Source organism: Poeciliopsis prolifica, unplaced genomic scaffold (genome assembly GCF_027474105.1).
Source record: "Poeciliopsis prolifica strain line A6 unplaced genomic scaffold, Auburn_PproV2 SCAFFOLD016, whole genome shotgun sequence".
Classification (NCBI taxonomy): Eukaryota; Metazoa; Chordata; class Actinopteri; order Cyprinodontiformes; family Poeciliidae; genus Poeciliopsis; species Poeciliopsis prolifica.
The window spans coordinates 5,974,545-5,998,277 of record NW_026562391.1 but is presented as its reverse complement, the minus strand read 5'-3'; the positions used below and the strand labels follow the sequence as shown (position 1 = coordinate 5,998,277).

Below are 23,733 nucleotides of genomic sequence, written 5' to 3'. Positions count from 1 at the left end.
GTTAAAGTTTCTTGTCTCTAAGCTTTTGCAGTACCACGCTCTGAACTCAAAGAAGCTCATCAAAGTATCAATAAGGAACCCATTTAAATGTCAGCCTCCACATATAACTGTGTTTCACATGCCGAGCTGTCATGGACAGGATTGTAATATTCAGGAGTGGACTTTTAACTTTACAAGATCACACTTCCTGGTAGACAGAGAATATATTATCTTTCTCGCGCAGCACGCCCAGGTTGGCTCACAGGTACACATCAGGGTTGTCCTACATGGACTGGAGGAGTCCTAAGACCTTAACTACAACAATATTTTCAAACAGTTTCCACTGGACCACTAAAAGGTAAGAAGAGTTTAATAATAATGTTTTTATTTAATGTAGCTGAATTTCTGTCAGAAGCTATTCGGCCCTATATGTGGCAGAAACCAATCCTCCTCAATGAATTAATGATGAACAGATGCGGATTAGAGCAGAAGATTAAATTACACATGCTTTCCTCTAACAATATAGCTGTCACTCTGCTTAAACCCACTTGGCTTAAACACGTGACACTGTTTGTTTCGGCTATATTAAAGCAGAATGAGGGCAATTTAATAAGGAGTTCAAAGGAAAATATTAGACGTAAAATGTTTTATTCAGTTGATTTGACTGTTCTGTCCCCTTTTTTCGCAGGACATAATCAGGACTTGATTAAAACTCCCACTTTTTGAAGAATAAAACGTTCTGCTTTTAAGGATCTAATGACGAGTTACAGTAACGGTGGAGTTTTCAACCCAGCCTACCATGACAGTGAGACTCTGGAAATTGACAGGAGGTTTGTATGACCACTATTCTGTCTATGTCTTTTTCTCTATTTTTATGTGGGAGTGTTCTTTAATTTTATAAAACTTGGTCTAAAAATCCTGCAGTATTCTACATTACCGAAACCCAGGAGTTTAAATTGAATTTTTTAAAGAAACAGGCAGTGATGAAGGTGTATTTTTTGAATCGACTGTAAGTTTTATGACGTGAACTCAAAGGTCATGTTTGCATGACTTGCTTACTGTTTCACTAAAATTCTTAATTGGCTTTTTATAAAAACTTTAATTTCTGTGTTTCATAAAATCTAGTGTTATAACATGATCAATCTTACATAAAAAAATATATTTATACATCTTGTTTGTATCTGAAATATTCTAGTTTGAATATCAACTTCAAGCATGTTGTAATCATAAACATACAAAGTAAAAAAAAAAAAGTCTCTAATTTACGTTTTAATACTGGCGGCTTTGATTGGCAGTATTTATTTATGGATTTTACTGTAAATATACGGGGAAATATTCACGGATTATGTCGCATCTAAATGAAAAAATTCCACAACTACTGGTATTTTACCATGAATTAGAGACTTTTTTAATGAAAATGTAGCAAGCTGAATTGGAGCAATTCATCTTTTGGCATTCGGGTCTTCCAGGAAACACCAGCATACCAATCCGTATGCGATAGTAGACCCAGCCCAGTGGGGGCGTGATGTTGAGCCCAGAGATGATGGTGAGTGGGGAGCAGCCGGGGATGGTTGGAGTGGGAGAGAAAACATCCCCATGGGGCTCATCCCCACACACCTGGGAAGTTCTCCATTGCAACATTACCCCAGTAAGTGAATCCCAACTGAGCTGCGAAGATAAAATTAGACCTTGTTTTGTTTTTTTTTTTCCTTCACAAAATCTTGTTTCACCAACATAAAGTCAAAAGAACCGGACAGACTGCTTACAACAAAGTTACTTTAACAGGGCAAAGATTTAAAATCTCCCCTTTGGGTTGAACATTAAATACCTTGGCTTTAAGCCAAGCTATTTGTGTCTTTCAAACACTGTTTCTACATGCAACAACTTCGGTTTAATTCAAGTTGCAAAAGCTGAGACGAAAGAATAAGTTTGACATTTGATGCTAAAAGGCATTTTTGGTGATACTGCTAACATGATCATTTTTTCCTTCTGTAGTCTTGATTTTCCCTTATGTAAATAGTTATTTTACCCTTCTTTTCTATGTGGATCTTTGAATCCCATCAAACTTCTAGTAATGTTTTGTTAGTGATTGTTTGCTTTCTTACCTGTGTGTCTCTTTGTATCCATTTTGTTTGAATTCTTTCTTTTCTCTGCACTTTATCATTCAGATAACAACACATTTCAGATTGACCCAGACTCTCAGTATGATCGCCTACCTCCTATTCAACTTCATTCTTCAATTTCCGGTAGTGTGTTTCATCAATTTTATCCCTCAGACGTTTTAATTACTAAATGTATTCATTTAGGATATTTCTGTAATATTTTTGCTGAATGCACATTAAGTTCTGTTTACCAGGAGCTTCTCTTAGATTATTAACCTCCTTAGAAATCCCCACTGGATAATCATTACTGCAGAACTGAGACACTAACTATCAATGAGAACGAGGAAGCTGGCAGAGAAAATAAAGAAGATTGAACTTTATTGTGACTCAAGCACACACTATTTCTTATCTTACCATACATTTTGTCATATCTAAAAACACATTTATGTTAAGAAATAAATTATATGATGTGAAATGAGTCCTGAAGCATTTCCATAGTCAGCTTTTGCAGGCACTAAGTGTCTTTTAAGGTAACAGGACTTTAATTTGTACTGCAAGCCTAAGACGTATAGAGGACTAGATGACAATATGCTGTCTGCAGAAATGAGGATTCACTCACCTCAATATGCTGGACAGTTGAAAATGAAAGTAGATCAGATCACGTATGCTACACCATTGAAGGCAGAAAAGGCTAATGATGAGTTTACTTAAAGAAGCATATCATACACCACAGATTTCTTTGGCTTTGTGACTTTTGTTATACTATAAATACCTTTACAGTTATATTGCAAGCCTAAAACTTCAACAATTTATATAAATTTTGTTACATTTTTGTTTGTTATAATGGATCACACCTATTGAACGATGCTGTGAAGTTTTTGTGCACATTGTTTTGAGTTGTTCAGATGTCTTTATTGATGCCCTGACCATTTTAATCTGACTAAGCAGGCTCACACAAAATGACACAGATTGCTTATAGTTCCTTAAAATATACATGTGTAGGCTATATATGTCATGCTGGGTAAATTATGAGAAATTATTTCAAGTGTCGTTTTTTGTTCTGTTTGATTTTGGCAGCTTTTCATATTTCTTCCAAAAAATGTTTTTTTTCCCCAAAAGGTTCAGAGACAAACCAAACCAGAACTCTCCCACAGGACAAAGAGAGATGAAATGTTGTTTTAGTAATTCATCATTTACAAAGTAAAAAAATATGAATAAGGTGAATATTTTAGAGTATCTGATATAACAAGATTTTACTTAATCCGGAGGATACAATCATCAAAAAGATTATCTGTAAAGATAATTCTACACCTGTCCTACTTAGAAATATTATCAATCAAGTGACACACTTGGCACAGTAATATTTAAATGCAGTGTGCAGTTTCAGTATCACAGCTTTTAATCAGAAATAAAGATAATGTTGCATAAACATTCTCAAATATGCTGACGCTGACTTCCTTTTCTTTATCACTGCATTGGTTTACAGTAAAAAAAAAAAAATGAAAAAGACAAGCATTCTATAAAAATACAACAATAATGAATGAATTTATGAACTGATGCAAACATCAGCATTGCCAGTACTCAGCCATGACAACGTCTGGTCCTTTTCCCCCCGTCATGTTCATACAGGCAACATGACAATGAGATGGAGAGGAGCAGCAATGAGACGGATGAGTTTGTTTCCTAACGCTGATCCTGCCCATGCGACTGTCACAGAAGATGCCATCAAAAGCGAGATGGAAAATGGTACGAGCCCATCGCTGGGTGTTTGGTTACAGCGAGTGCAAAGTGCGTCACCCGATCTGCGTACTGGGTGATGGTTCTTTGAAAGAGGCATCTTGTTGTTTCTTGTCTGACAGAGGAGCAAAACCTCATCAAGGAGCTTGTTGCCCTGTCGACAACGGAGCAAATCAGGAAGATCCGGGAGCTGCCTGTGAGCTTTGAAGAGAAGAAACATGTCAGGTTTGTGGAGAGTAATAAAGGGTGATAAACAACCCAGTCATTCCAATGCACTCAGTTAATCATCAAACCTTTTGGGGAACCATAAAACCAAGCTTATGCAAATACTTGTTTGTTTTATTTATTTCCATTGTGACTTTGTATTTAAAGCTCAAACTCAAGGTCTGCGGGCCAAATCCGGCCCACCATAGTGATTTGTGTAACCCTATGGACTGCAGAGAACCAACAAAATAAATACAACTTGTAAGATAAGAGCTTTGTGCTTATTTGTGATCTTATATCATTGTATTTCCACAGGACACAAGTAATGGCATTCAAGTCTTCAGGACGGTCCCATCACTTCACATCTTTAACAGATTTTTCTCAAAATGTGTCACTGGTCAGTATTTTCTTTGTACTTAAACTTCATTCAAAAGTGTAACGAGGATGTATACTTATGTGTGCTTTTGTGCTGCTTGCTTCTGCTTCAGTCAGTACGAAGGTTTGGTTACAGTGTGAAGTCCGCCAGGCAGACCCTGCAGCTTTGGCACGGCGTCATGAAGGAGATCGGAGGCAAATTTGGCTCCAGTGTTCTCAACTATTTTGTGCTTCTAAAGTGGCTTCTCTTGTTCAACATTTTCTCCTTCCTGGTCAACTTTGGCTTCATTACCATCCCGCTCCTGGTTTATGACCTTTCACCCAACGTATCCCCAAATGTGAGCTTCAGAGGTCTGGAGTTACTCACCGGAGCTGTAAGTGGATTTCTATGTCTGGAAAGACGCCTCTTTGAGTTGTTTATATGATTTGTCAATGCTTACTGAAGCTGACGTTCAGAGAGGTCCAGTCAGGTTGGAAATAACTCATCTTCAACCTAATAAGGGGTGGCTTTCTCAATCTTATATTTTGAATATTATTAAAGCTTAATATAATTACTTGATCAAACTAACCCAACCCATTATTCACCATCTTCAGTTTGGCATTTATGTCTTCAGAATAACCAGTCAGTTGAAGTCTGCATATAAATTTTAACATATACTTGATTTAAACATATAGTTCTCTGTATTTGCTCTATGAATGATGGACAAGCACAAATATAAGTTCATAAAATAGCAGAAGCTCTGACTAAATGCAGACCTAGTTTGTAAAAATGTACAAAACCTACCAAAAAAGTGTCGTCCATATATTCTTTCTCCTTTAGGGTTATTTCAACTACACCATTATGTACTATGGGAGCTACAGCAATGAAACAATTAGGGGCCTGGTGGATTACGACATGCAGCTCGCCTATTTCTTCACCATCTCGGTCTATATGGTGCTGTGTGGAGTCGTGCTCATTTTCAGGTACGTCGTTCTAACTTCAGTCAGTTCTTTCACCTGACCCTTTCAGCATTGTGTTACATACGCATTTTCTGCAATCTGGCTTCATCCCAACGCAGCATGGCGAGCTCATTTAAAAAAAACTATGCCCTGGCAGACCCAGCTTCAAACAGTGCATGGCAGCTTTTGTGCAGCTGGGATTTCAGCATAACCAACGAGAAAGCAGTGAACCAGCGTAAGAACAACCTTCGAATCCAGCTGAAGGTGACTCCTGCTCTTCTGAAGATGTTTGGAGAGAAAGTTAACATTTAATCTTTGTAATAGGTGGACCCACTAGGAAAATGAAATGACTAAAACTCCAAAAACATTCACCCATCCATTCAAATAATTGAATTCAGATGTCACAGTAACTTCTCTGACCATAAGTTTATAAAATCCAGCACCATTTTTTACGACTGAGCATCACATATGCAACTGTTAGTAGTTTGGTGACGAAGAAAGGATGAACAAAAACAACTCAGCTGCATGAATAATCTCAAACTGAGATGAACACATATTGATGCAAAGAGTTTAGACATGCATCAACTTTCTGCAGAGAGATTGGTCAGAGACCTACAAATATCAGGTTGCTTTTAAATATTTTTGTGGAGTACATAATTTGTTGCTGTTGAAGCACAAAATGCAATATTTGCAATATTTGCAGTGCAATATTTGTTGTCTTGCTGCTATTCCAGGAGTCTTTATCAGAAAAGGCACACAGAGAGCGACAAACAACTTCTGAACAACTAAAGCAGTATGGGATTTATCTTGGTTCCTGGCTCCTCTCCACCGGCTTAGCTGTTGGCTGTGGAGCTAGCATCTTTTATCTCTGCCAATACGAAAACAAGGTACGTAAGAGTGCTCTTATTGGATGCTCTTATGGTGATCGAAATCCAATAACAGAGAACTGTTATTTCCTGGACTGACTCTCAAAGCAACAGTTACAGCATCTAGTCAGCCTGTGCCATTACCCTAAGTTGTGTTTTATGTCTTTTGTCAGGAGAGATGCGTAGACTTAGTCTCATAAACAATGTTTATCTCTGAGGATTGTCTCTTTGTTTTCTTTACAGCGGGCTGAAGACACCGAAACCTGGTCCGCACTGAAGGAAGCAGAGACACTCCTGGTTCCCTTTGTGGTGTCTTTGATGAATATGGTCATTCCCCTCTTCTTCTCCCTCTTCAACAAGTTTGAGCAGTACTCCAGCCAGGGCAAACAGATTTATGCCCTGTTGTTCAGGTGAGGTGTCAGGGGTGCATATGTCCTAAAGTTTTTAGGACAGTAGAACAAAATGAACCTATGTTTCTAGATTTGTTCTTCAGTTGTAAGTTGTGGCTTGAATCTTTCTAAGATATTTCCATTAGCAATTGTACCATGACAATTACTCTGATGCTGCATTGAATAAACCTTGATTTTGTTCAAGTGTTTAAAAGAAAGGTTCAGGTCTGATATATTGTTTAATTAACTTTCTCTATCACCAGACAATAACTTGTTTGTCTTTTTTTTCATTCTTAGAAATGTGTTACTCAGGATATCCATTTTGGGTGTTTTGTGCTATTACTGGATGAATACAGTGTCTCAGAAATTCACAGTATGTATTTGTTAACATCCCTTCCTGCTTGTTTTTTTTATTTTTTTAAATCATAAATCATTGTGCGTTTATTCATTCAAAAACTTGTTTTCTCTCAGTGCTGGGAGCCCATGGTTGGACAGGCTTTGTACCGTTTGGTCATTATCGATTTCATTTTTCTGATCCTTGGATCCTTATTTGGAGAGTTTCTCAGCAAGTGAGTAGCAGATTTTTCCATTTACGTTACCGTCACTGAAGCATGGAGGATTATTCTTTAATGATAGCTACATTATACATTTTCTTGTAACAGTGTGATTGGGACCAAGATACAACCACGTTTAGGAGTGCCAGAGTTCGACGTAGCCAGAAATGTCCTGGAAATCATTTATGCTCAGACTCTGGCCTGGTAAAAACATACGGGGCAGTTTTTATTTTCATTCTTTGGATGATTATAGGAGATAGTTCAGTAAGAGTTTTTCTCTTATTAGGATTGGAATCTACTTCTCTCCTCTGTTACCTGTGATCCAGATTCTCAAGTTCTTCATCTTGTTTTACTTGAAAAAGGTAAGTAATGGTTTAAAACCTGCTATATATCACAATGACACCTGGATAGAAAAGGCAGATAGAATGACACTTCTAACGAAGCCGCACTATTCACCCGTCAGGGTCTCATGTTACTCTTTGTTCATTTCTGTCAATAATTAATTTAAATCCTTTCATTGCTATATTAAAAAGATTTCATTTTTGTTTTTATGCAACTGGGCGCTCTGGTTTCTCAATTATGAGGATAATCAATTGGTCTTTGTTTGATTTACGAGGCAACTCTGGGTAGATCTATTGTTAAACGCTTAATGAACAAACACAGTGGCCTCTAATATCATGCTTTTCAAGTTCAAAACTTTTCTATTCTGTGAAATATAGATGCAATGCTTAGGCTTTAATTGAGTGAAGATATGACTCACTCTCCAGGGCTGCATGACCGAGGGACCAGCATGTCTTCTCCAAGCAACTTTTCCATTTTGAATTGTATGATCTATTGTACATTTTGTAGGTAGAATTACACCTGCTTGTTGTTTTTCTTGCTGTTGTATTCATGTGTTTGTCACCAACTCTCCAATGGGAGTTGGCTAATGTTCATCAATATGTGCTTCCACTCCTCCTTTAGGTCAGTTTGACTCACAACTGCCAGCCTCCACGGCGTTCAGGCAGGGCGGCTCAGATGAAAACCATCTTCATCTTTCTCCTCTTCTTTCCTTTCTTTGTGGGAGCCCTGTCTATCGTTGCGTACATCTCCTGGAGGTAAATGAGCATGACTTTCACAGCCGCGAAGCCGTGTTATGGCTCGATGTTGTGTCATATATGATGATGTCCTATTTCCCACCACAGCCTGACCCCTTCGGAGCAGTGTGGCCCTTTCCGGGGCCTCAACAGCACGTTCAGTGTGACTGGAGAGTGGATCGATGACGTGAACAATAATAGTTCTAGTACTAAGTGGGTTGGGTGGATCTACCAAAATGTCATCAGGAGTGAAATTTTCTACATTCTTAGCACAATCATCATTCTGTAAGCATCCGTCTGTGTATGTTTTATTAATTGAGTCTTAAAACGTTCTTGTCATTGGTTACCTTTTCGCCATATTTTATGTAACAGACCAACTGAAGAAAGAGCATAATAGTTTTATTTAGATCTATCAAGGCACAGCTGGTATCACTGTTGCCTTGCAGTAAAGCGGTCGTGGGTTCAAATCCTGGCTCAGGGTCTTTCTGCATGTTGTTCCTTTGCATAGATTCTTGCTAGGATGTTCCTGGATCCTGCGACTGTGCAAGACCAATACATAAATTGATGTATTTTATTTCACTGTGGCAGTAAAACACTGTCACATAGAGTCTGATTAAAATATAAAACCATTAATGGTCATAAAGTGATTAAATGTGGAAAAGTTTATGGATTAGGGTTGCTGTTGCGAGGGACTCTAAATGCAGAGTGCATTGTTCATTAATTTGTGCAATAGTTCTCAAAGTGTGAACAATCCTTGTCATGTTTCTGTGTCCCAGTGTCATCATATACATCTTCTGGCAGCTCATTCAGGGCCGAAAGGAGCTCATTGTTCTTCTGAGAAAGCAGATTATCAATGTAGGTTCAAATTGTCCACCTGAATGAATGTTTGACTTATACTGATTTCATTTTGCTTTTTTTTTTCTTTTCTTTTTGTCCAGTTCATATATCATATATATTTTGTGCTGATTTTACAAACATGTCTGATTTTTTTTCTACATATTTTTTACTCATCAGGAGGGGAAAGACAAGTCCTTCCTGTTAGAAAGGCTGCAGAAGCTGCAAAAATCCTGTCCGAAAGTTGACAAAAAACCCAAAAAACGGACAACTGTATGCTTTGCACGTTTCTATTCAAAACAGATTTGTCTCCAGTTTTTTTTTTTTTTGTACTTTACTTAATGTCTTGTTGTTCTTCAGCACACAAGTCGACGTTCAGCTGAGCGCTCCTCTGGAAGTCAGTCCAACTCAAACGCAGTGGTCCAGGTTCTACTCGCTCGCCAGCAGCTGGAAGAACAGGAGAGACGCAGTGCCAGTGGCGTTTCAGTCCCGTCTGACATTTCCAGCTCCGACGCCGTGATGCAGGCCATGCTGGCCCGCCAGAAAGTTGAGAGAGAAGATGAAAACGTCTACGAATTCACCGATGGACACCCTCCTTCCCTCGATGCGGTGGCGCAGAGCCAGGCAGCCAGACAGAGGGCTGAAGAGACTGATGGATACTGGAGCACGACCCACTTTAACCGAAGTAACCCAGTTAACAGTTCCATTATCCAAGTCAGACAAAGTGCTGAAAGGGACAGAGAAGATGATTCACCTGATGCTTCATCCCCCGTATCAAGTGTAATGATTCAAGTCATGCAAGCCAGGCAGAAAGCAGAGGAAGAGGAAAGGAATCAGAGGATCCGACCTCCGGGGCAAAACCCGGCTGCTCCCGGCTCCAGCGCTCTCATCCAGGCCATGTTGGCCCGGCAACAGGCCCAGAATGAATATGATGATGGTTATTGACCAAAAGCCTCAGACTTCAACGGAAAACATTATCGCATATTGTGCTATGAATCATTTCCATATTTCTCTCGACTGAAATGTATTTAATTCAGCTGGAAAGGGAGAGATACTGCAATTAGAGAATAAGAGCTGCAGGGGCACCTCTTTATACGAGTATATGTCGGTTCTAGTGTGTTGTCCATGAATGTGCATAGAGGTATAGAAATGAACATTGAGGTTTATCATGTGCCATTTTAAGTGCAATCTTTAAAAAAGAGAAACAAATATTAACTTCTTGTATTAATGTTGGTTATCTAGAACTGTTACCACTTAGAAAATAAAACAAGTTATGTTTTGCATGGACAAAACACTATTTAAATTAATTTATCTTAATTATCATCTTTGTACTGTTGAGCATTTTATTTCTGGCTAGTGTGTATGTAGATATTTTTAACTATGTTAAATAATATTTCATTGCACATCCTGTTAATTGTTTTACTTGCTCTATATTTATAATATCAATCAATGTTTTAAAAGAATAAATGAAAAGATTCTGGAGATGGAGCAGCTTGTTCTTTTTTTTAATTCACAAGAATTTTAGAAAGTTCTGAAAAAGTGAAAGTGCAATAGTTTAAACTATTATAGAAAATTATTTTTTTTAAAGTAATGATTAACAAAATAAAATGTGAAGCTCGTTCTATAAAACCTGCTTTTTTCAGAGATGTGGTTTAGCTTTTAGATCTGTTATATCTTTGCTTTCAACACTGCAGAAAAACCCTTATGATTTAGAGTTCACCACATTGAAAACCCAGTTAGTTTGTTCTGGTCTTTCAATCTGATCCATTCCAGGGCCGTGAGAAACCGGAAGACACTCACTCCAGTTGTATGGGTGAACTCAACATTTCTTTATATGTTACAATATAATCAGTTTCACAAAAAAGAAAAAGAAAATACATGTATATTCATGGATCTCAGGAGTTGTCCGTTTTTTCCCCAGTTTATTTCCAAGTGTGACTTGAAGCTGCCTGATCTGCTTCAGTTAAGGCAGTGTTGAACAAAAATAACATATCAGCATTGTTCCTCCCCAAGAGATCCTGCGAGGTCGACAAAGTCTAACGAGGTGGCAGGTATAGGAGTCCTCCTGCCGCTTTTTAGGGACTGACTGGAGTAAACGTCCACAGATTTAGAGATGGAGTGCAAGGAGTTGTTCCGGTAGTATCCGTACGCCTCGCGTGCGTTTTCCTCCCTGATGGTCTGCTCAAAAGTCTTGCGCTTGTGTCTGAACTCGATGACGGTCTTTGTGTAGGAGTTGAGGGTGGTGACTGATGCGCCCATACAGCATGTGAAAGATGCCCATGCCAAGCTGATGAAAAAAACAGGAAGAGAGTTTGTTTTGTGAAAAATTAGGTGTTTTTATTCTGCTGTGTCAGAACTTAAATTTACAAGAAAGAAAACCAGTATATACTATACTCTCTCTACACTTATAGGAATCACAAAAAAGTGCAGCAAAAACACAATTTAGTAGCCAGAAAGCTTGTGGCTGTATTTTACAGAGGTGATGTCCTGTCATGGCACTACACTGGAATTCAGTAAGCTTTGGAAAGTGATCCTTTGACTAATCCTTTGACTGCTCTTTTTGTTCCCAAAAACACAAGCACTTACAGATCATGACAAATTGGAAATGACATAAAACAGCAAAAGTTCAGTCTGATTCAAAGCCAGAAAGTGAGGGGGGGGGGAGTGTCTTTTTATACAGCATTATGTAAATGTCTGTTTGCAACTGCATTAAACACATACTGTCTATAATGCAAAGCAGAAGACTTATTATCCTGTCACATAATTGCGGTCACGTCTGCAGTGCAGCCTTAGATACCAAAGCTCAATCCTGCCTTAATCCTACCAAAGCTTAATCCTGCAATACCTCTAATGCAAACAATAACGCTAGAGAAAGGTACAGATTTACTTCCTGTAAACTTAGATTGCAGAAACCTTGAACTAAAAAACTTGTTATCTGGTGTGGATCTGCAGCATCTTACCAGAAAGACCACCCATAATCCCAGTTGTAGGGTCTCCAGTCAGGTGGACCATGGCTGACAGTGACCTGGAAGACCTGCGTGTACATCACATGAGCCACCATGCCAAGAAGACCTGAGATCAAATATGTAGTAGAGCCACTGTCACATCATCTGGTTTATGTCACAGTCAAAAAAGGTACAGAACTTCTCAGACACGGGATGATTTGTGTCCATAAATGCATTTGGATACTTAAATGTAGAGTTTTACATATTAATTTATCTTAAACAAGCTGAAAGTACCTGAGAGCACCGTGAACACAGCAGCAAAGGCGTTGAGCTTGAGCCCATCAATTACGTTGCTGGAATGGACCAGCTCCATGCACATGAGGCTGAAGCCCACCATCAGCAGCAAAATGTACAACATCTCAGAAACCACAGAAAGCCACAGCATTCCTGTGAAAAACATGTCATTACCAAGAACAATTCAGTAAAATAATCATGATTAGAACTCTTAAAAAAAAGAAAAACATTAAAATTAACACCGAACCTCAACCAATTTCTAGGTTGTAGAGGTTGAGTCTTTTTTCAGCCATATGAAGAATCTGGAAAATACAATCAGCTTTTGGACAACATATGAAGATCAAAATATAATGTCAGACTGCTCATGATTTAATGCTAAGCATATTACTCTGGTAAAGGAAGGAAATATGTTAAATATCCCCAAATCCAGTGAACTCACCATTATTTAAAACAGAGTCTGCCCAAAGCCATATGATTATGTTCAGGGCCTCCAAACTATCAGGAGCCTCCAAGAAATACTGGATCTTTAGCAAAGACGATAGATTAAAATTTTTAGATGTTCGCATGTTGAGACTAAGAATATCATTAAATATGATTGCAGCAGGTATCTATCTATCTATCTATCTATCTATCTATCTATCTATCTATCTATCTATCTATCTATCTATCTATCTATCTATCTATCTATCTATCTATATATCTATCTATCTATCTATCTATCTATCTATCTATCTATCTATCTATCTATCTATCTATCTATCTATCTATCTATCTATCTATCTATCTATCTATCTATCTATCTATCTATATATATATATATATATATATATAGTATATATACTCTATTTATATCCTCTAGGCTAACTAGGCTTTTAGACATATAGCACAAATCCTCCCAGCACAATTCAGTAGTGTCAATAGCATCCCCTAGTGTCCATAGGGGAGAATGCTTACCTCGCTCTAAAGTATCACGTGACTATATTGAGTTTTTATGTCAGACGAGATAATTTTTTGGCTCAAGGACAGTTTGATAAAAACTTTATGTGTATGCAATATTTTGGTAGGAAATTACCTCATTATATTGGCAAATATTATAACTTTTTCGACAGAGATAATCCTTAAAGTTTGAGCGGGTTTGAGACAACTCCGATTCTGTTTTACTTAAAGGTTAAGAGATCACAAACTGGCTTAAGGCTCAGATTTTATTGATATGAACCTTCTGAACTGTTCAGCGCCTTCTTCTATCTTCATATATTGAGAAAAAATTATTGTCTTTAAATTCTTATTTTACCAGAAAATTTTGCCACACACATTTTCACTCTGAGCCAAAGCCACTTGACATTATGAGATAAATAGGAATAAAAGAAGAAGCAAAAACAATTATGCCATTTTTACAGGACATTTCATTTAATTTTTAGTATTTTGCCTTCCAGTTTGAACCATAATCTATAAGACTTGGAGCATTACAGTTACAATGAAAGTCCAAATTTAACTGGGAATTATAAAGCCAACTTATCTCTGTTCCAGGAAGAAAACTATGGGAAAACTAGTGGGATTTATTCTGTGCTCATTGTCTAAGCTCATTATACAATATAGGTCTTTAGTAACTATTGCTAGTTGGTGCAAAGTGTGCGAAGCAAAGAAGTTCATGCAAAATGCTCTCTTCATTTAATATTTCAGATAAAAAGAAAATCACCAGCCAAGAAAACTTGAGTAAATACAAAAAGCTACAGAAGCTTATAAATTCTGATTTCATTTCGTTCCTTGGTAAAAACACCTGAAGCAAAACGTACGAGCTTCATGTGAAAAAGTCAGGAGGGCTTTTGATCATAAATGGTCTGTTTAAGATCCAGCCACAGATCCTCAGTCAGATTCTGAGCTTGACATTAAGGCCAAAAGTTGATGGTCGGACATCAAGTTATGATATTGTTTGATATGAGAGAGTTTTTCAGAATACATCACATGAGTTTAACTTTTGTGTTTATTTTGGTCAGATAGCTTACGTCTTTCCAACCCCCAGCCTCTTTCATGTGGTTTAAACACAAACTATAGCCACTCTAACCAAGGCAAGTGTCGACTGCAGAGCCTTAAATGATGTTCTGTGTTCTTGGACGAGTCGTCCAGGAACTGAAACAGAGTTAATCTGGTAGGCAAACCACTCCTTCACCATCGTTCCAGGTTTTCCTCCTTTGGTGACAATAATGAGCAGCATTATTATTACTGGAGTCTCCAAACCTTCTTACAGACTAATACATCTGCAGGTCTGAGAGTGATCAAGTCTGAATGAAACTAAACCCCCAAAATTTAGTTGAAAACAGTTAATTTATTGTCTTTTCTCACACACAGAGCTAGATTGGTTTGGTTAGTGTTTGTCATTAATTAAAATCATCACTTTGACAACTGCGCTTTGATTTTGCTCAGGTTATTTTTGTCTGATATTCAACTGTGTTCGATGATCTGAAGCATTTAAGTGCAATGAAAAGCAGCAAAGACAGAAAGTACTTTTTATAGCGTAAGAAGATAGTCACCTTTCTCTGATGCAGGAGCTAAATCGATGAAACTTCGGCATCTTTCACCTTCAAGGCAGAAAGAGAAACGAATTGTAATGATGGCACTGTGTGTCACACAAACATTTTCACAGTGGAGATTCAATAAATGACAAAATTAAAAGAAAACCACCTCAAGATCACAAACAAAAGCATTGCAGATATTAGTCAAGCCTTTAATGCCCCTTCGACTCCTGGTTTCAGTCCAGGTCACTGAGAGTGTGACCTGGTAAATTGTTAAGTAAAAAAAAAAAAATCACAGTTCATAAGTTCAAGAAGGAATAAACTCCACGTGGAAGATAAGACATATGACAGAGACGGTCCTTTTCTGACCTCCCATTCAGTGTCACCAGATGGTGTGCTGGCAGAGCTGCTCAATCTGGTCCAGAAAAGTACAGGCAGCGTAAAACCAATCACAGATGTTCAAAACTGTGACATCCCGGAGGCAGTTCAACAAACAGGATAGAAAAAGGACCTCTGACACCACGGATTTCTGCACGTATTTCTGAGCAGATTCCTTCTGTCTTCAATCAGGCGTCGCATGTCGCTGGATTTGTTGTAAGTGGAACTGTTTAATCAGGTGGGCGGCAACAGCTGTTTTGAGGAAAAACTCATCAAGGCCCCCAGTTACATAATCCTCATTAACTTGAGCTGCTGGGATGAAAACATGTCTGCAAGGACATGAAACAGCTCCACTCTGGCCAGACATCGAAAGGTCTCGCTCTTTCAGAATTATTTTCTAGCTGTCAAATAGGTTTGCTTTACGTTTCTATAAAAAGTAAGCTTAACTAATTAAATGAATGAAACTTACATGCGCAACTTCAGGCCAAAACACTTTCAGTGTTTTAAGTGGTAAAATGCTGGCGGTTGCTTTGGCCAGGAATTTAAAGTGAAATGCAACTTGTCAAAATATAATGTTGTAATTTATTGTCAAATTAACAGAATTTAATACGGTTGATAAAACCTGCTATGATAAAAATTATTTATCATACCAGGGTTTATCTTTTTTCTGTCCAATAACAATAGATTACTGGAAAAATGACAAAATTATAAATGTTTTTTTTTATAGCAGATAACCATAAAAAGCTACAGGCAATGTTATTTTTTTACAATACATTGCAATATTTTTTCCTCCTGTGACTTTCTGTGAAAAGGTATTTTTTTTCTACAGTGCAGCTAAAATGAACAAACCAATAAACAATTTGTCTTGGACGGATTCCCCCTGTTTTGCATTTCCAGCAACCTCAGCTGACAGTATTTTACCATAATTTTAACTTTTTAAAATTTTCTGCAGTGTCTCGGATATCATAAAAGCACTACTATAGGTTTGGTCGACAACTACATAGAAGACAATACCTTTAGCTAACACCTTTTTCAAAATCTAATAAAATAAATTGCACTTATAGAGTGAAAAAATCAGATGAGTGCAAAAAGCAAAACAAACTTAATTAGTACAGATGGGCTCAAGGGGTTTACATTTTTAGAAAGCATGTGATGTCTTTAAAAACAATATGGTGCGAAAATAATGTAATTGTGACGCTAAAATAGCAATAAATAAATAAATAAATACAGGATTTTATAGAACTTAAAAAGAGCTCAAAATTTTTAAAATGAAGGCCTAATTAAAACACTGGATTTTCAGACAGGCTTTTAAATTCTGAAAAGTACTCAACAAGAACTTTAGATAAAAAAAACAAGCTCCATATGAAATAAATAAAGAAATTAAATAAATAAATAACTAAATAAATAAAGTTATGACATGATACAAATGAAGATGCGATATAATGCATTCTCAGATACTTTTCATCTTCCCAGAATCCAACTCAGATTTCTTTATCCACGTCCACACAGCCCCACGCGCACAGACCTGCTCTTACTTTCATCGTGGATGTTCTCCTCGCACGAGTACCAAAGGCCGGTGTGAAACTGCCGGAACAGGAACCTGTCGTCCCCGGTCTCCCAGCTGTACACCACCTTGTTGGGGTCCGTTTCGTTCACTCCGTAGTCGATGCACTGGTGCGTCCGCAGCTTGCTGCATTTGGGCTTGGGCACCCGCTGCGTCCCCACGCACCAGTAAGTGGTGATGAAGGCAGTGACGGCGAAGAACAGGGCGAAGAAGTTCAGGCCCACCGACAGGAGGGTCCTCGTCTTCATTGTCCGCGTGAGGGATGCACGAGCCTCGGCAGCGGGGTCAGCGGCGCGCGCAGGACCCAGGGGTTCATGGGTGCGAGGCGGGAGAGACGCGCGAGCGCACCAGGTGGAAAGACGGTCCCATTTGGACACCCGACAAGTTGCCAAATGCCGTCCACGGACAGGCTACGTCTCCAGCGAGGCGCTCAGACAGGAGACAAAGTGATTCATTTCCACCTAATTCACCACGAGCGCGCGCAGACGTCACGTTGTCAGAGGATTTGATGCTCGTTTGCATCAGTGTGGGATTTTCTCCTCGTGCTCTCCTCTGGCTGCCGCTGTCATTAGGACCTTCCTCTCCCTCAATCCGTCACAAACTGCTCGCCAAATGCAGGCGATTATCAGAGCGAGAATAGATGCAACCACCAAGACATGGTTCCCATTTTTATTTTATTTTATAACAGGAGTCATCATGTTTTTTTTTTGTTTTTGTTTTTACCATTTTATCAACTTCATTACTGTTTTTTTTCCTGATCTCAAAGCAGAAATGTTAAATGGGTTTTTTGCAAAGCCACCTTTTGACACTGTAAGACTTTTGGGCTCCAGCTATATTTATGCTCTACTGATTTTCTCCCCTATTCCTTTTCCCAAAAAAAGTTCAAGCTGAGTCGTATTAGAAAGTCTTGCTACTGATTCCCAAATCAGTCTGGGTAGGTCTGGGCTTTGACTGGGCCACCTTGACACGTCAATATACTTCGTTTCTAAACATTTTTGCTGCAGCTACAAGGTCGATGTCATTGTCCTGTTGGATGGTGAACCTTCTCCAAAGGCGCAGTTTTTTGTTGTTGTTGTTGTTTTTGAACATGTTTTGTTTCCTGGGCTACCATGTGAAGAGCCATTCATTGTCCCATCGATTTGGACCAACCTCCCTTGTCATTCTTTGACAAGTATTCGCACAGCATGATGGTGCTACTACTTCAAGTTTGACATGAAGTGAAACGGTGAAGTGAAACTGATAACAGATCTGAAGCCACGAACCAGTTTAAAATGAAACAGGAATTGCATCCACTTTGGTCTCTTTTCACAAAAGTCGGAGGTGTCTGGTTTGCATGATTCAACGTGTCCAGACTGGCTTGGATAGATTTGTTATCATAGCAAATAAAAATCATTACTTGAAAACAGATTTTTTGCCTTCACCCTTATTAATCTTCTTAATCATTGTCATACATAAACATTTACTTGATAAGATGAAGTTTTAATGTGAGAGAGAGAAAAAAAGAAGCAAAAACAGAATAAATTGTAATGGGAAAAAAAAACTTTCTCATGAATGTTGGAGATATGTCATTTTTGTCTTTACTTTAAAAAAAAAAATAAAAATAAAGCAGATAAAACGTGTAGCGTCTTACTGGTGGAGTCATCCATCCAGTTCTTTCAAAGTGCATGTAATCATGAGCACAATAGTCGGTGGTAATTAATCCCAGGGCAGATGTGTGTTTGCCTATAGATAACATCAGCCTAATCCCAAACTGACAAGAGTGAAGGGAAATTAGAATCCGACCAGAGAAAGACAGACCAGGACAGAGAGAGAAGATAAGGGAGGAGAAAGGCTTAAGGGAAATGAATCTGAAGCAGGTATTCACTGAGAATTAAAATATAACACTCAGCAAGACCAAATTAAAAATGCTACACTTTGACTTTTTAGTGATTCCCGGTCGCACAGTGTCCAAGAGTGTGCGTAAGCAGTCCGCTCTCATGACTCTGCGGCATTAACTAAACCTATTAAAATCCTTGCACACTAATTATTTTCAAATCCCCCACAGAAAGCGTTTAAACGTCTTTCCTCCTTGAACTGCGTTTCATTTCTGCGTATTTTCGGAGAACCTGACCTGCAGGCTGACCTGAAGGAGACATGCTGGTTTTCAGCGTGAGGTCTGCTGCAGCAAAAGGTGAAGATAGAAATCATTTGAGCCGGTGTATTTAACCCCAATACAAACTGGGTCGTCAGACAGGTTGAACATGTGAGTTACCTCAGCGGTATGCCAACTTCTTTAACCCCAGAGGCTAATTCTTGTTCCAACGCCTCGATGAAAACTCATAAATCAGGTCAGCTGAGGCGCTGCAAATTCTGAAGAACGAGCCACTGGTGATACTGACAGTATTTAAGAATTTTACTCATGCACTCCCATGAGTATAAATCGACTAATCAGCATTACATTAGTCAAGCCTTTCAGACCAGCGATAAATGTCACCAAATAAATACAGTGACACCTAAAATTAGTCACACCAGCAGATTTTTTTTCCATTTAGGCATTATGTTTAATTCTGAATGGAAATGACATATCTTCCAAAGGATAATAAGACAACACGAGAATATTATTTTAGAAAAATAATAATAAATAGGCACTACATTAGTCAAGCCTTTCAGACAATTGCAGATCAACTTCTTGCATGTTTCCACAAGTATTTTTGACTGTTTATCTTCAGTGACACCCTGCAGGCCATTACGGCCTCCTTGTCGCCACTCTGATCTTTAGCTTCCTTCACAATTTGTCTTTCGCGTTTAAGTTGGGACAGTGTCTGGAAACATGTTTGTGAAAGTAAGAGACAACTTTCAGCCTAAATTTGACGGGGTTATGATTAACTTCTGTTAACCCTTACAAAAATCCCTCAATTGAAAATTGTCTTCTGTAATTGTCTGCAAAAATATCTTCACCTCTTGGAAAACAAAAATCTGAAAACTGACAAAAATATTAAAGGGTAATTTAGTTTTTTTTTTTTTAAGTGTTTTAAATGGGACTCAATAACACAAAACTTGCAAATCAGACAGAGATTTCTTTATTAATTATTTATTTAGCTATTTTAAAGATTTTACTTTAAAATTTTCAGCGAGCACTCCATGTGGATCTACTGCATAACAAAAGAATAAATATGAGGGAAAGAGCCTCAGGCTCACTCTAGGCATGGTGTGGGACCTGTGATGCTCTGGGTCTCTATCAACGAGCCTGGAAGGCTTATTAGTGGTGATGATGTCATAAACTCTTTGAAATATGGAGAGATTTTAAATAAAAACCTGCTGATCTCTCCCAGTAAACTTAAATAGGTCGTCATTAGGTCTTTCAGTGGGATGATGGTCACCAGCATCTGCTCAAATAATAAAAAAAAATCAACCTTTCTCTCAGTTTCCAGAGCTGAACGTTTTAGCCTGGAAGACAGCATGAAAGAGAAACCAGCACCATAAGAGGACTGGCCAAAGATCTCACTCTCTGTGTGTCACAACACTGTTGTGAAACGGTATGGAAGAAGAACAAGCCCCCAAATATGTACGTAGATGGAGATCCATTTCTGGTAATCTGAGGTTTGTCCGTTTTTGTCTTTTTTTTTAATTCCCGAAAAACCTTTTGAAATAAATATGCCCTTATTTAGCCTAAACCAAGATGCTGAGAGTCAGACTCTCAAATCCACCTCTTATTCACATTGAGACTTAAACAGGCATTGTTCTTTGGACATTATCGACCTTTGCGACCGCAATCTCATGTCGTTTACACAAAGCCAAGTTGTCTTCTCTATGTATATCAATGAAAATTCCCAAATGGAGAAGACTCTCCCATTGTAAATGTACAAATTATGAATAAAAGGGGAACTAGTGGCTATTACAAGCTTTTTAGTGTGAAATTATGCCACAGCAATAAACACGATGTTATATCATAATATTTAATAGATCTTTAGTAGGGGTGCTGCTACGTTTGGAAGGCACTCTGTGCTGGTCTATTTCAGAGACCAGTCTAGTTAAATCATGGACTCTGTTACTTCAAGACGCAATTTGTCTCTTTAAGTGACCCAGTAGTCGCTGCCACCAGCTGACAAGAGCCTCATGCCTCATATCAGCAGTACGCTGGAAGACCAATGACTTGGCCGCTGTCTGATAAACACACTTATGACGTCCATGTGGGTGGTCAAAGGTTGTCTCCTGGGTTTCTGGCAATAACAGAAAGTTAATCCCAGCTCTCCAGTTGACACAGTTGAAGTCGTTTCCCACAGTGTGGTGTAATAAACGCAGATGCACTCGCTGATCCCGTAAAAGAAAAATAGACCGGATAAAGTAACATGTCATACACACGTCACAGACGCAGCAGAGGAATGCTTTCAGTAATGATTTTGAAGCACTAAAAAAATGATAAATCAAGTGTTTTATCGGCTAAAGCTGCAAGATTAAGATTGACATTGATATTTCTCTTCTAGATTATACTTTTAAATTCACAAAGTTTTTTGGGGAAAAGAAAACCTAGAGGCTTCACAGAAACCTTGCTTCCAGAAGAATCAGTGTTTGAAAAGGTTTTTCGGCCATAAAAGTACGACCTTGACTTGTTAAATTTGTTTTGCACAGATTTGTTTTTGTTTCGTAATCTTGGATCCATTTGGCATAATGGTTCTAATTGGAGCCTTGTCTACAAATATATTATTAATTTTTATTTACCTGCAGTTAATTCAAAAATGTTATATGACAACAAACTTATACTGATGTAAAGTTACTCGCATTTCGACAGTTTTACCTCTCGCACTCCAAATAACAAACTGCAACAGAGTCATACTATTAATAGCAACATCTGATCATTTATATAAAAAGAGCAACAAATTCCACACTGAAATCTTACATAAGTTACAGGCGCCAGAACCCAAAATAGATTTCTGTGGCTGTTGGATTTCAACTGATCCCACAGATTTCTTTTTTTTTTCTCAGTTGATAAAGTGATGACACATTTCCTTGCAGCTTTTCCTAAGTCTGGAACTGAGAGAGAGAGAGAGAGAGAGAGAGAGAGAGAGAGAGAGAGAGAGAAAAGATGGAAAGTTTAACATTTCTAAATCTCTAAGCACGCAAAGCCGTAGCTTTGACATGCATGTAAATGCAGAGATTAAACAAAGATGCATTTATTTCCTCTTCATAAGATCACATCATATCCATGTGCGGTGGGGCCTCAAATCCCCTGCAGCAGCTCGGCTGCAAATTGAAAAGTGCACAAACTTATCCTGGGTTTTCTGCTTTGTGCATGAGTATCAATGTCAGAGGAGATTAATTGCTGTTGCAGCGCATCGATCGATTTCCCCTTTGATACCTCAAAAGTGTGTGCAGCTTCAGAGTGAGACACATTGAACTCTAGGCTCTTGACCGACACAGACTTCATTTGTATTTTAGGGGCAACTTCTGCTCAAAGCTGATAAGAGGAGAATTTTCCTCTTAACACGTTGCCCCATAGGATTAGGCTTTGTAATCTGCTATTCACTGATCCTCGAAATCATACTGTCTGCTCTAAAATCAGCTTACAGTGACAGTAACTGTTGACTGAGTGGTTTTATCATTGTGGTCGTGCGTCTTTACATCTGCGGTGATGAATGACGGGGTTGCAGGAGGCAGAGGGACGGGGGGAGGAGGAGGATGATTGTTTGGGGATAGCTGTTGCCTCCAATCTGCACAGAGGACATGTCACCTACTGTTGTGACAACATGCTATATGCATCTCTTTATTTTGCTCACGCAATCCTGCGTATTTCCACTAATACCCGACAGAGTAAAGCCGTTTCTCACACATATCCTGACAGATGCCTGGCATTTTATTATTTGCGGCAGAAAACGTCAGCAGAGCTCCCCTGTCACTTGTGTTTTTTTTGCTTTTCCTGTTGCCTGCATGTTTGTAAAGTGGAGTCAGACCTGAAATAAAATATTCACAGTATAAAAAAACCCCATCTTCTCTCTCTCTGTCTGAGATCAAATCAGTCTAAACATTTCCTGTTTTAGGTTTTCCTCCCAGTCTGGACAGATTTGCAAATTTTTCAAATAAAAAAAGAAAACACCAACCTCGTTGATAATTTGGTCATGACATCAAAAGATGTGAACAAAGCCTTCAGTCTTTACCAATCAATTTGGTCAGACGTCTCAATCTTTGTCTCCTCTGACCATAACGTTTCTTTGCGCGGCAGTTTAGTTTGTCTGGTGTCGACGTGTATTGGGGATCATTCTGTGACCCAAACCGTGACGTCAGATGAAAGAAGATGGTTCAGGATCTTAGGGGGACAATCCAGAAACTCGCACCAATTTAAAATGCAGGTTGGTAGAACACCAGTTTCATTGAACAAATTTAACCACATGGGAAGGAGAAAAGGTAAGCTTTCAAACCTAAGGACACTGCAGCAACAGTAAAGCACGGTGATAGCCTGTTTTATCGTTGGGACATTGGAAAAAGTGAACATCATAATGAAGCAGAGCCTTATTATGGTAGTATAATAAAGCAGTAACCGTGTAGAGGTACACAGTAACCATTTCAACAGGACAGCGTTCTCAAGCTGAGGTCAGATCTTAGTTTGTAATGGAAAAAGTTGGCTGACGTTAGGATTCTGAATGAACCCCATCGAAAACGTAACTATGCATAAAAAGGTGATTCCATAGAAAGGAAAGGAAAAGTGACCTAACGTTCAACCAAAAAGAATACCATAAACCTTAAAAACTGAGGCGTTTTAGCAACTTGACACACATTCCCAAACATTGGTCACTGTGTGTATACATTTGATTCTTTATGATTCTGACTTTGCTCAGATTTGAGAAAAAGCAGCAAAACAATTGTATATAGTTTTTCTAAACTCACTGGAATAGTATTTTCAGTCCAGTTTGGAAAAAAAAAAGATGCTTTAAATGCATCAATAAATGTCCAAATCCTGTTGTTGAATTGAATGTAAATGTCTGATCAGCACCGTAGCTTTCTAGTACTATGGAA

The 23,733-nt window shown here is 38.5% G+C and overlaps 2 protein-coding genes across 5 annotated transcripts; one reads left to right on the top strand and one right to left on the bottom strand.

The window, feature by feature from the left end:
• The first annotated feature begins 245 nt into the window (after positions 1-245).
• On the top strand, positions 246-10,502 carry tmc5 (transmembrane channel like 5). 4 transcript variants are annotated; one of them, XM_055041751.1, is made up of 21 exons: positions 246-337; positions 730-809; positions 1,449-1,627; positions 2,148-2,225; positions 3,711-3,827; positions 3,941-4,043; positions 4,338-4,419; positions 4,511-4,771; positions 5,218-5,360; positions 5,456-5,600; positions 6,071-6,223; positions 6,446-6,612; positions 6,889-6,964; positions 7,063-7,160; positions 7,254-7,349; positions 7,432-7,507; positions 8,109-8,242; positions 8,330-8,506; positions 8,998-9,076; positions 9,236-9,328; positions 9,416-10,502. In XM_055041751.1, exons 2-21 carry the CDS (start codon positions 736-738, stop codon positions 9,998-10,000), a joined length of 2,916 nt encoding a protein of 971 aa, XP_054897726.1. In that variant the 5' UTR covers positions 246-337; positions 730-735; the 3' UTR covers positions 10,001-10,502. The 4 variants fall into 4 exon arrangements, with proteins under 4 accessions (XP_054897726.1, XP_054897725.1, XP_054897727.1 ...); XM_055041750.1 differs by having other exon boundaries at positions 668-809; XM_055041752.1 differs by lacking the exon at positions 2,148-2,225 and having other exon boundaries at positions 668-809.
• Positions 10,503-10,676: 174 nt separating this feature from the next.
• Positions 10,677-17,320, bottom strand: LOC129367025 (germ cell-specific gene 1-like protein). The gene is made up of 5 exons (XM_055041218.1): positions 16,718-17,320; positions 14,823-14,870; positions 12,295-12,447; positions 12,016-12,127; positions 10,677-11,342 (listed from the first exon to the last, which is right to left on the bottom strand). The coding sequence occupies exons 1-5, from the start codon at positions 16,992-16,994 to the stop codon at positions 11,048-11,050; spliced, it is 885 nt and encodes a 294-aa protein (XP_054897193.1). The 5' UTR covers positions 16,995-17,320; the 3' UTR covers positions 10,677-11,047.
• Between the last annotated feature and the right edge of the window lie 6,413 nt (positions 17,321-23,733).